General features: G+C 43.8%; 1 protein-coding gene across 5 annotated transcripts in view; it reads left to right on the top strand.

Annotated features, from left to right (window-relative positions):
- The window catches only part of TRIP12 (thyroid hormone receptor interactor 12), a 170013-nt gene that overhangs the window by 70700 nt on the left and 86739 nt on the right, over nt 1-12574 (top strand). For all 5 annotated transcript variants that reach the window (XM_034780786.1, XM_034780789.1, XM_034780788.1 and 2 more), the window contains one exon: nt 7266-7371. In XM_034780786.1, coding sequence (XP_034636677.1) covers nt 7266-7371 — 106 coding nt within the window. The remainder of the gene's footprint in view (nt 1-7265; nt 7372-12574) is intronic.

Below are 12574 nucleotides of genomic sequence, written 5' to 3'. Positions count from 1 at the left end.
TCAATATAAAACCTTTGAGTAATTGATTTAAACTAGAACACACAAAGTCACTAACTATTCAGCGTTTTCTAAGCACTTGAAAGTTAAGTTACAAAGTGTGTGGAGATGGCTGAGGAGAGGCTAGCTGTGTAGGGGGTTCAGCAGGCAAGTTCTTTTTAGCCTTGGAGCAAAACTGGGTACTCTGAAGAATTTGCTACCAGCAGCAGTTTAGAGTATGCCAATCAGATTGGCAATCTCCTATATAGTCTCTTCTCTCCAGCAGTAATGAATTTTGCAGGTGGGGGCACCTTGCCCCATCTCTCCTGTGGTAGTGGCTGTCACAGGAAGAGAAGGCTGATGCCAATTTCTTCCCCACTTTTTCTGAGACATATCAATTTCATGTCTGTATTTTCCATTAATATCAGACCCCTACAGTGGAGCTGTTACTCTCCATGTGTCACCTGGGGAGTGGGTTCCCCTATTATTCTAGGCTAATGTCTGCAGTTTCAGAAACGTTCGTTCAGCAGCTGTCTGAGAAGTGTGAATTCAAACAATATCTTTGTGCCCAGGGTTGACAAATTTTCCTTTGCCTAATGATAGGATTCTGACTTTTTTCAGAGGGAAATTTTGCAGGGATTCAGATTCCTCTGCAGTTGGCACAAATATAAACCAGAAACCCAGATGAGACTCAAAAAGCCCATTTGCAGACATTGAAAGGCAACTGCCTGACTGAGTCCCAGGCGCCCTAGTTTAGAAGGACACTGGGAGTGGTGGCTCCAGCATGGCAGTAGGGAGTGCAGGCCACTGGCTGCATGGAGGTGAGGGATCACACTGAAGCTACCCTCTGGGACACTGACTTGGTGGTGAGGCTGCAGCTGACCTTGGCACAGTGTGAGGGCCAAGTCTGCCACACACTTGCCCCAGAAACATTTCGGAGCCCTTCCCTTTGTGCTGGACACACCACGATAGTGATAGTCTCACTTGCACGCCTAGCCCTCCTCTCACCCCTCCCCAACCATGGTGATTTTTCTCTCCTGGTTGCTCCCGATGCCCAAACCAACACACCTTCTTGGGACTACTGCCTAGGAGGAGCACGTGACCCTTTTCGTGGCTTCCCTTCACCTCCCCATCAGAATCAATTATTCTGCATTGGGGAGTGGGGAGAGAATCTGCGGGGCACACCAATACTGTGCTTGCACAGTGGCACAGAATTTCCCCAGGAGTAGATATTGCAGAGACTTAGAGGAAACTGCAGAGTTAAAATGAAAATTGAGCTAAAAACTAGGGCTGTCAAGTGATTAAAAAGATTAACAGCGCACTTAATTGTGCACTTTAAATAAATGGTATTCTGTTATTTAATATTTTTGGATATTTTCTACACTTTCAAATATATTGATTTCAGTTACAACACAATACAAAGTTTACAGTAACACTTTATATTTTTGATTACAAATACTTGCACTGTAAAAAACAAAGGAAAGAGTATTTTTCAATTCACCTAAAACAAGTACTGTAGTGCAATCTCTTTATCATGGAAGTTGAACTTACAAATGTAGAATTGTGTGCAAAAAAGCCTACATTCAAAAATAAAACATAAAACTTTAGAGCCTAAAAGTCCACTCAGTCCTCCTTGTTCTGCAAATGTAAGCAAACAAGTTTGCGTGAGCAGTTGGCTGAAGATAATGCTGCCTGCTTCTTGTTTACAAAGTCACCTGAAAGTGAGAACAGGCATTTGCATGGCACTATTGTAGCCTGTATCACAAAATATTTACATGCCAGACGCGCCAAAGATTCATATGTCCCTTCATGCTTCAACCACCATTTGAGAAGACATGTGTCCATGCTGATAACTGGTTCTGCTCGATAACGATCCAAAGCATGGACCGACGCATATTCATTTTCATCATCTGAGTCAGATGCCGCCACCAGCAGAAGGTTGATTTTCTCTTTTGGCCATTTGGGGTCTGTAGTTTATGCATCGGAGTGCTGCTCTTTTAACATTTCTGAAAGCATGCTCCATATCTCATCCCTCTGATTTTGGAAGGCACTTCAGGTTCCTAAACCTTGGGTGGAGTGCTGTAGTTCTCTTTAGAAATCTCAGCGTTGGTAGCTTCTTTGCATTTTGTCAAATTTGCATTGAAAGTGTTCTTAAAATGAACCACATGTGCTGGGTCATCATCCGAGACTGCTATAATCTGAAATACATGGCAGAATGTGGGTAAAACAGAGCAGGAGATATACTGTTCTCCCCGAAGGAGTTCAGTCAGAATTTAATTAACACATCCTTCTTTTAATGAGTGTCATCAGCATGGAACGATGGCTGAAGCATGACGGGGCATATGAATCTTTAGCGCTTCTGGCACGTAAATATCTTGCGACACCAGCTACAACAGTGCCATGTGAATGCCTGTTCTCATTTTCAGTTGACGTTGTAAATAAGAAGCAGGCAGCATTATCTCCCATAAATGTAAACAAAGTTGTTTCTCTTAGTGATTGGCTGAACAAGAAGTAGGACTGAATGGACTTGTAGGCTCCAAAGTTTTACATTGTTTTGTTTGAGTGCAGTTATGTAACCAAAAAAAGAAAATCTACATTTGTACGTTGCACTTTCATGGTAGAGATTGCACTGCAGTAGTTGTATGAGGTGAACTGGAAAAAAAAAATTTTTATTATTTTTACAGTGCAAATACTTGTAATGTAATATAAAGTGGCCGCTATACACTTTGTATTCTGTGTTGTAATTCAAATTGATATTTTTGAAAATGTAGAAAAAGATTCAAAATATTAAACCATAGAATACCAATTAAAATTTATTAACCAGCGCAATTAATTTGCATGAGTTAACTGCTCTACTAAAAACACTTTTGTGTGTGCACTGAATGTTCCCACTACTGTAGAAGAATTCAACACACCTTTTAAACTTGTTTTGCATCCTATTAAGTCTGTCATTGTACAAAGAAGTTTGTATCTTTTTGTTTCCCAGTCAAATCTAAAATGTCATATATTTCCAGATGTCTCATAAATAAGGAGTATGGACATCAAAAAAACAGACTTTAACAAACTCTGAGAACCGGTAGGTTAGGTCCCATGGGAATAAAATCTAAGGGTGTATCTAAGTTACAGGGACTACAGCAACACAGCTGCAGCAGTAAGTGTCTACACAGTGATGGAAGGGTTTTTTTCCATGCTTGTAGTAAATTCACCTCTCTGAGAGTTGTTAATTAAGTCAACAGAAGAATTCTTCCCCACAGAAGACACAGCTTAGTCAATGGGCTAGGTCAACCTAGCTACATTGATCAGGGCTGTGAAAAAAATTTGCGCCCTGATCAATGTAGCTAGGTTGACCTGAATTTTAGGTGTAGACCAGGCCTAAGGGTTGAATGAGTTGAGAAGAGCTGGCAGTTCCTTAAGGAGACCTCATCAAAGGCACAGTTGTCAACTATCCTGATGCAAAGAAAAGATAGGAAGAATTGATGGAAGCTGGCATGGCTCCATCAGGAATTCTTCAGTGACCTGAAAATCAAAAAGGAAATGTACAAAAAAAAAAAAAAGTGAAAACATGGACGCATTGTTGAGTACAAAAAGAATAGCACAAGTCTATAGAGACAAAATTGGAAAGGCCTAGGCACAAAATGAGTTGCTTCTATCAAGGCATATAAAAGGCAATAAGTTCTAATATATTTAAAGAAGAAAGAAAGGAACCCACTTCTTTCATACTTCGCAAGGAGGGAGAGCTGATAACCTCAAGAAAGTTGAGGTGTTTAATGGCTATTTTGCTTCAGTCTTCACTAAAAAGACTAATGGTGACCAAATGCTTAACATAACTAATATCAACAAGGAGTAAGGAATACAAGCCAAAATAGTAAAAGAACAGTTTAAAGAATATTTAGGTGTATTAAGGTTGGCAGGGCCTGATGAAATTCATCCTAGAGTGCTTCAGCTAATTCCTTAAGTATTTTCAGAACTATTCGCACTTGTCCTCAAAGATAGTTGCTGTCCCAGAAGCCTGGATAAGGATTAACATTGGTGAACAGAGGGAGGATCTGGGGAATTAAGACCTGCCAGCCTAACTTTTTAGTATGTGGAACAAAACTTGAATTATTAAACAATCGGTTTATAAGCACCTGGAGCAGTGCTCACCAACTGGTTGATCTCAGAGGATCTCCCAGTTGACAGTCTCCGGTGGCGCAGTGTGGCTCCTGCTAAGGCAGACTCCCTGCCTACCTCATCCCCATGCCACTCACAGAAGTGGCCAGTGCAGCCCCGGGGGTGCAGGGGTCTCCCTCTGTGCATTGCTCCTGCCTGCAAGCACCGCCCCCTGAAACTCCCATTGCCTGGGAGAGCTGCGGGGGCAGTGCTTGCAGAAAGGGGCAATGCACGGAGCCACAGGTCCCCCAACCTCTTGCCAGGGACTGCAGGGGTGCATTGGCCCCTTCTGGGAGCAGTGTGTGGCCAGGGTAGGCAGGGAGCCTGCCTTAGCCTTGCTGCATCCGCCGCCGACTGGGAGCCTCTGGAGGTAACTGCTGCCCGAAGGGAGGCCACACCCCATTCCTGAGCCCCCTTCTGGAGCCAGCACCCCATACCCCCTTCTGCACCCTTTGCCCCAGGCTCAGCCCAGAGCCCCCTCCCACAGTGCAAATCCCTCGGCCCCAGCCCAGAGCCTGCACCCCCTCCCGAACCCCAACTCCCTGCCCCAGCCCGGTGAAAATGAGTGAGGGTAGGGGAGAGCGAGTGACGGGGTGTGTGTGTGTGTGTGTGTGTGTGTGGAGTGGGCGGGGCTTTGGGAAAGGGAAGTGGCCTCGGGGAAGGGGTGGAGTAGATCCTGGGTTGCCCTTAAATTCAAAAAGTCATCTTGGGATAGAAAGGCTAGAGACCACTAACTTAGAGGATACTAGGGCTCTAAAGAATAGCCAGTATGGATTTGTCAAGAACAAAGCTAACCTAATTTCTTCCTTAGGCCAGTAAACCCTGTCAAGAAGCTAGTAACAAAGTCCCACATGATTTTCTTATTAGCAAACTAGGGAAATGTGGTCTTTATTAAATTATTATTAGGTGGGTACAAAACTTTTTGGAAAAACTCAGTTATCAATGGCACATAGTCCAACTGTGAAGGAGTGTCTAGTGGAGTCCCACAGACGTCAGTACTGCCTCTGCAACTAGTCAATATTTTCATTTATGACTTGAACAATGGAATACAAAGTATGCTTATAACTCGCAGACGACACCAAGGAGTTGCAAGCAGTTCAGTGGACTGGATTAGAATTCAAAATGACCGTGGCAAATTAGAGAATTGGTCTGAAGTCAACAAGATGAAATTAAATAAAGACAAGTGTGAAATAAATACTGCACTTGGGAAGGAAAAGTCAAATGCACAACTACAAAGTAGGGAATAACTGGCTAGGCAATAGTACTGCTGAAAAGGATCCAGGGGTTATAGTGGATCATAAATCGAGTGAGCCAACAATGTGATGCAGTTGTTAAAAAGGCTGATACTGTGGGGTGTAATAAGAAGAGGAGTGTTTATATACGAGTCCTGGGAGGTGATTGATTGTCCGTCTGTACTGAGGCCTCAGCTGGAGTGCTGTGTCCATTTCTCGGCACCACACGTTTGAAGAAGGATGTGGACAAACTGGAGAGAGAGTCCAGAGAAGAGCAACAAATATGATAAAAGGCTTAGAAAAATTGGCCTATGAGCAAAGGTTAAAAGCTGAGCATGTTTGGTCTTGAGAAAAGTGCTGCAAAAGTTTACCCTAGGAGTAAATCTATGGGGTTTTGGAACAAAAAGCACTCACATCTTCAGTTTCAGAAAAGGCAAAATTCTTCACTCTTTCAAGCTACCTTATGCTCTCTTATAATTCAGATGGGAGAACTTTCATTTTGCTATCTGAAGATAACTGTTTTTACTTTGTTATTCTTGCCCACTTGACTGGATTGCCTTGTGCTTCATCTAGAGAGAGTTGCACTGAAAAACAGCATTATTTGTCCTTTTAGGAGTCAGTCCTCTCCCACAGATTGTTGGTAACATTAAATCAGAAAACTGATCTTATTAACTAGGAGCTGTGAAGGGAGAGTGTATCAGAGGAATGTTGGAGGGAAAAGCTGACTAGCAGATAAACATTTGACAAAAAGCCTGCATTCATGTGAACATAATTAATAAAAAGATAAGATGAATCATGGGCAAATTTTCCTTAAAATTAAGGAAATTAACTGCTAAAGGAAGGTGTCATGATAGTCTTGGAGATTAAAGAGCTCTAGGTAAAACAAATACAAGCAGATTATGGACAATGGTAGTACAAGCCTCTGACTATTGACTAATATGCATGAAATCTGATTTTGAGCAGACCAGATCTGTGGGATGAGGGTCTTACTTTCTACACCGGGGTAGACAACCTTTCAGAAGTGGTGTGCCGAGTCTTCATTTATTCACTCTAAGGTTTCGCGTGCCAGTAATACATTTTAACATTTTTAGAAGGTCTCTTTCTATAAGTCTAATGTATAACTAAACTATTGTTGGTTGTAAAGTAAATAAGGGTTTTTAAATGTTTAAGAAGCTTTATTTAAAATTAAATTAAAATGCAGAGCCCCCCAGATCGGTGGCCAGGACCCAGGCAGTGTAGGTGCCACTGAAAATCAGCTCACGTGCCACCTTCGGCACACGTGCCATAGATTGCCTACCCCCTGTTATACACAATTTCACCTTTTTGGACTAATCACATGATAGGGACTCCCATATGTGAAGACACTGACCTCAGCGTTTCACATAAGCCACCAATTGGTATCTAGAGCACCTACTCTTAGTCACTAGCTTGACCTAGATAAAAATTGGCAATGTAGCAGTGCTGAAAGAATCTCTTTTCCATCACTCCTTTGTGTTTAAATAGAATGTTGTCTGCTTACCAGTATGTATAATGAAAGAACAGATAATATACACAATGCAACATCCTGTAATGTGTAGTACCTGTCATAAGCAAGGTCTCGCATCACTGCTATAAAATCATAGAAAGTTTTGCCAGGTGTCCAAAGAACACATTTTAATGATTCCTTTTATTAATTGTACTGAGTTGTGTTGCTAAGCCATTAAAGCTTTTCTTCAATATTAAAACAGAAAAGGCTTTGTTGTGGCAGTTAAAAGTAGGTGGGTGGCTGAAAGAAGAGAAATTTATTGGTGTCTTGTCTGTGAAACAACACTTTAAACTTTTGCTGTGCTTCTCTACTTGCAATACTTGAAAACAAAGACTGGAGTGGATTGAAGTGTTGTCCTAACTCTCTGTAATACGTGTATATAGGTTTAAGAAAATCTACGAAGAAGCGCAGCGAATCACCACCTGCAGAGCTCCCCAGTTTGCGGCGGAGCACACGGCAAAAGACCACGGGCTCCTGTGCTAGCACCAGGTAAATCTTACATTCAGGATTATGAGCTATGAATGACTATTACTGCAGTTGATCCAATAAAGCTTCCACCTTCTGTTGATGGAAAAGGGCTTCAAATTGCTATTGTAAAAAGTGGCTATGATTCAAATACCCACTGGGTCACTGAAATTTATACCAATATAGAAGTATGTGTGAAGTTTGGCATCCTTCTACATGATGCTACTGACCTCCAATTACCGAGCAGGGAAGGACTACAATATAGTAGGCTAGCTCGGCAAATTGTTGACAAATGTACCATTGTGTCCTCTGAGTCAGAGATGGGGGAAGGCTATTTCAGTGGGACACCCTTCAAGGTCTCTTCCGTACTTTTTAAAGAAAACATTGGTATGCAGCTGTTTCTGGCGGACACTTTGCTTTGAAGAAGAATAAAGCTTGCAAGCTATAAGTCACTGTTTGTTTTTTAGAAGGTGGTTATTTTTATCAGAAAGGCAGGTGATCATAAAAACTTGCTAGCCAAGCCAGGGTAATAGTAAACTACAATTTTATTCATTATTTTTATATACACACACTCTCTCTCTCTCTCTCTCTCTCCTCACTTAACGTTGTAGTTATGTTCCTGAAAAATGCCACTTTAAGTGAAACGATGTTAAGTGAATCCAGTTTCCCCATAAGAATTAATATAAATGGGGGGAAGGGGGTTTAGGTTCCAGGGAAATTTTTTTCACCAAACAATGAATCTCTCTCTCCCTCCCTCCCTCCCTCCCTCCCTCCCTCCCTCCCTCCACACAGTATACGTTTTTTAAACCAACAATTCAATACTGTTCACAGCTATGATGATTGTGAAGCGTGGTTGGGGTGGTGAAGTTAAAGGGTGGGATATTTCCCAAGGAATACCTTGCTGCTAAATCACTGGTTCTCAAACTTTTGTACTGGTGACTCCTTTCACATAGCAAGCCTCTGAGTGTGACCCCCCCCTCAATAATTAAAAATATTTGTTTTATATATTTAACACCATTATAAATGCTGGAGGCAAAGCAGGGTTTGGGGTAGAGGCTGATAGCTTGTGACCCCCCCCCCCCATGTAATAACCTCGTGACCCCCTGAGGGGTCCCGACCCCCAGGTTGAGAACCCCTGTGCTAAATGATGAACTAGCACTCGTCTGACCCCTCAAGACGCATTGTTGTTAATTTAGCCTCTCACTCTACAAGACAGCAGGAATGGAAGGGGAGGGGAGGGGAGATAGACAAACACCTTGTGTGTGGGGGAGAGAGAAATGCACACTGCCCGTTAAGTAAGCTGACCCACTCTTAAATGCATGATCAGGAAGTTGACAGCAGCTGCTGCCCCAGGCTCTCTCGGTCTCTCTCCGTGTCCCCACCCTGCTCTATATGGGTAAGCGTGGTGTAGAAGTGGGAAGGGGACACTCTGACATTAGCCCCTCTCCCTCCGCACAGCAAGCAGGAGGCTTGGGGAGCAGCTCCAAGGCAATGGGCAGGAGCAGCGCATGGCAGTGGGGGGAGGGATAGTTGAAATTGCTAGCCTGCTGGGTGGCTGTAGCACAGGGAACTTGGGGGGCTGCTGGTCCACCCTGGTTCCAAGCCCCCACCAGCTATCTGCAACAGGCTGCTCTTCCTGCAAGTAGTGGACAAAGCAGGCGGCTGCCAAACGACGTTAGAAGGGAGCATTGTACAACTTAAAACGAGCATGTTCCCTAATTGATCAGCAACGAAACAATGTTAACTGGGACGACTTTGTGAGGAGTTACTGTAAATTTTTTGGCAACTGCAAATCACAATTAGATTTCCTTTTAGGAGGAAAGGATCCTCTCTTTGTCCAAAAGAAGCTCTTTTTAATAATGCAAAATGCAGCATGAGTTTAGAAACGGTCACCATGTTTAACACTGTTCAGTCACTAAATATTCAGTTTAATAGACTTTTAATATACCCTGCAACTGCAAGCCAAAAAAAATCTGATCCAAGGTTCAGGCACTAACATCTGCACAATAAACTTGGGTCTGTAAAGTCTTGAGAGTCTCTCTCCAGGAAGTATCTCAAATATGTCCAAGAAGTGAGGTGGGGGTTTTTTGGGTGGTGTAATTTGTGTGGTTTGTTTTGTTTTTTAATTAATTACTGTGCTAGCTCATGGTTTTGCTAACAGCCCTGTAGGTGACTGCATATCTATATCACAAACTTTGGTTGGTTCAAGTTACACTAACATCAACAGTTTTATGCCAATGTATCAGTTGGCTCCTTGCAGTGTTAGTGTACTCACCAAGAGTGCTTATGTCAATGCAGTATGTGCCTATACCATGGATAGGTATCCCAGCATGCAACTTGCCATCATCCAGCACACTGATTTCGGGAAATTTTGGCAATGCATGTGTCATGTTTTTGGGGTGCAATTCAGACCAGTGAGGTTGCCACCTCCTCCCCTTTAGCCCTGGGTGCCTTAAATGCTCTCCTGCTCTAGCTCCCTGTCTGGTTGCTTCCAGCCAGCATACAAATGAGCACTGAGTACAGGGTCGGCTCCAGGCACCAGCCCACCAAGCATCTGCTTGGGGCGGTGCCTGGAGGGGGGCGGTGCGGCGGGGCGCTCCGCCCTGAGAGCGGAGCCGCAGCGGGCTCGCCACCCTCCCCGCGGTGTTCTGGCCGCCGGGGAGAGCCGAGAGCCCCGGCCGGGCTCGCCGCCCTCCCCCCTCCCTCCCCGCCCCGGTGCTCCGGCTGGTCGGGGATTGTGGGCCCGCGGCTGGGCTCGGCGCCCTCCCCTGCCGCGCTGGGGGCGGTGGGTGGCGCCTAGGGCGGCAAAAAAGCCAGAGCCGGCCCTGAGTATCTGATGCCAGCAGCCTGATTGTTATGCCATAGCTAGAGCCCTTCCAATTTCATGGTCCATTTTGGTCAATTATCCCATCATAGGAATTAAAAAAAAATCATAATTTCAGCTATTTAAATCTGAAATTAAGTGTTGCAATTGTTGGGGTCCTGGTCCAAAAAGGAGTGTGTGTGTGGGGAGGGGGGGCGGGGGGGATGTCGCAAGGTTATTGTTGGGAGTGTTGTGATACTGCTACCCTTACTTCTACACTGCTGCTGGTGGCAGCGCTGCCTTCAGAGCTGAGCAGCTGGAAAGCGTCTCCTGGTCGGGAGTCTAGCTCTGAAGACAATGTGCATGGTATGTTATTGCCACCCTTACTTCTACGCTGCTGCCTGCAGAGCTGGGCACTCAGTAAGCAGCTGCCACTCTCTGGCTGCCTAGCTCTGAAGGCAGCACAAAAGTAAGGGTGGCAATACCGCGACCCCTCTAATATAACCTTGCAACTTCCTTTTGGGTCAGGGCCCCCAATTTGAGAAATGCTGGTCTCCCCCATGAAATCCCTATAGTATAGGGTAAAAGCACACACAAGATCAGATTTCACAGGAGGAAACCAGATTTCACGGTCCGTGATGCGTTTTTTCATGGCCATGAATTTGGTAGGGCCCTAGCCATAGCTGTGCTCCAGTCTCCTTAAGCCTTGGCTACTACTAGCCAAGTGACACACAGACACACAGACACACTTCATTGCTCCTTTAAAGAGACAAAAGTACTGCTTATTACTTAACTCCAGTTTAACAATCACTTCAACTCACACTCGGAACTAGATTGGATTAGATTAAAAGTAAAACAAGTTTATTAACAAAAACCGATTTTAAGTGAGTTCAAGTACAAGGGATAAAGACAAAAGTAGCTACAAGCAAATAAAAGTAAAAGCCACTTTCTAGTAGCTAAGACAACAAGCTACGGTCTTGGTTCAAGGTAGGTTTCTTACTGTTCTTTCTAGCCATGGCTGACTTTCTCTGTCAGGACCTTCTACAGAAATACAAGGTGCTGGTTTCCCTTTTCTTCCTAGGTGAAAGATCTTTGCCTAAGCAGGTTTCTCATCTATGTTCAGTTCCCAGAGATCACAGCCCTCTTGGTTTGAGGGATCCATCTTTCTCTGCTTGCAAGAGCTCTTGCCCCTTGTATTCATCCAGTGATGGATGCCAAGATGACTTCTTCTCTCTCCTTACATCTTTCCAAACTCACTGTCTAGTCCTCAGGATGACCTCACTCTGTTATTCCCCGTCTGTGGACCCCTGCCCCGCTCATTCATATGTAAATAGTGTCCATTGTTTGTGTTCATACCTTGCTTATTTCCACTAGAGAAGAGGTAGCTGCCTTCCTTCCTGTGTGTGGGAGAACCTGTTTCTCCCTTTGTTTGGTCACTGACTTTAAAACATATTGGATGTTCACAATTCCTCATAGTGTTAATATATTTCTTTTTACTATTTTATATTAATTACCAGTGTCCTTAGCTTTCATAAAAGACCTTACTTAAACAGTTTTTTATAACTACATATCATTTGAGGGTCAGACTCTCACAACAGGCTATCTCCCCCCACACTCCCCTCCCCCCCCACTTGTTAGGTTGATGGCTTTGTTTATCTTTTATGCAAGTGTACCTTCTTTGTTTCTACATGACAGCCAGGCTGGTCAGATAAAACAAATAAACATTCCTTTGTCCAGTGCAGACTGTGTTGCTTGCCAAACATATTTTCAGAACATAATTTTAGTACATATTCGTAACTTTGTACACTATGTATACACACACTAATAATTCACTGGTCATTAATATTCTTGCATAGTTTTCCAATGATAACTTACGTGACCCTTTTTAGATACAGATTATGACAAGTATGTTAGGTGTAGTGAGTGTGTCAGGATTGATGACTTGCTGACACAGTAGTGAACATGGTGGGGAGAAGTGAATCGAGCAAGGGGGTAAGTTCCCATCGTGCAACTTTCTTCATCTCATTATGCCATCCATAATCCAATAATTTGTCCTTTATTTAAAAAAAAAAAAGTGCAGCACTTCTTTGTCCACTATCTCTGAGAGAAGCATGGAGTCCACACAGCACTGTGCTATTGTCATGAATGTGGCAAACACGGGTCGAACAGTCCTCCAGTATTTGCAGAGCTGCAGGAAGAACTGCAGCAGTGGAGGACATGGCCATTTTGTGGTGGACAGATGGCTGTGAGACAGACATAGCAAAATCCAATTAAAGGTGGTGATTGGTGGTGATCACGGAGCAGCTGCAGATGGCGGTGCACTGCTTCTGGGGCCCAGAGCAATCACTGACTGGTGAGATGTCATCCCAAACCTGCATTATGATGCAAAGCAGTGGATGCAGAACTTTTGGATATGAAAGACCA

The sequence above is a fragment of the Trachemys scripta genome, chromosome 9 (assembly GCF_013100865.1).
Source record: "Trachemys scripta elegans isolate TJP31775 chromosome 9, CAS_Tse_1.0, whole genome shotgun sequence".
In the NCBI taxonomy this organism is placed as follows: Eukaryota; Metazoa; Chordata; order Testudines; family Emydidae; genus Trachemys; species Trachemys scripta.
The sequence above is the reverse complement of the archived record's forward strand: the minus strand, read 5'-3'. Positions and strand labels throughout refer to the sequence as shown.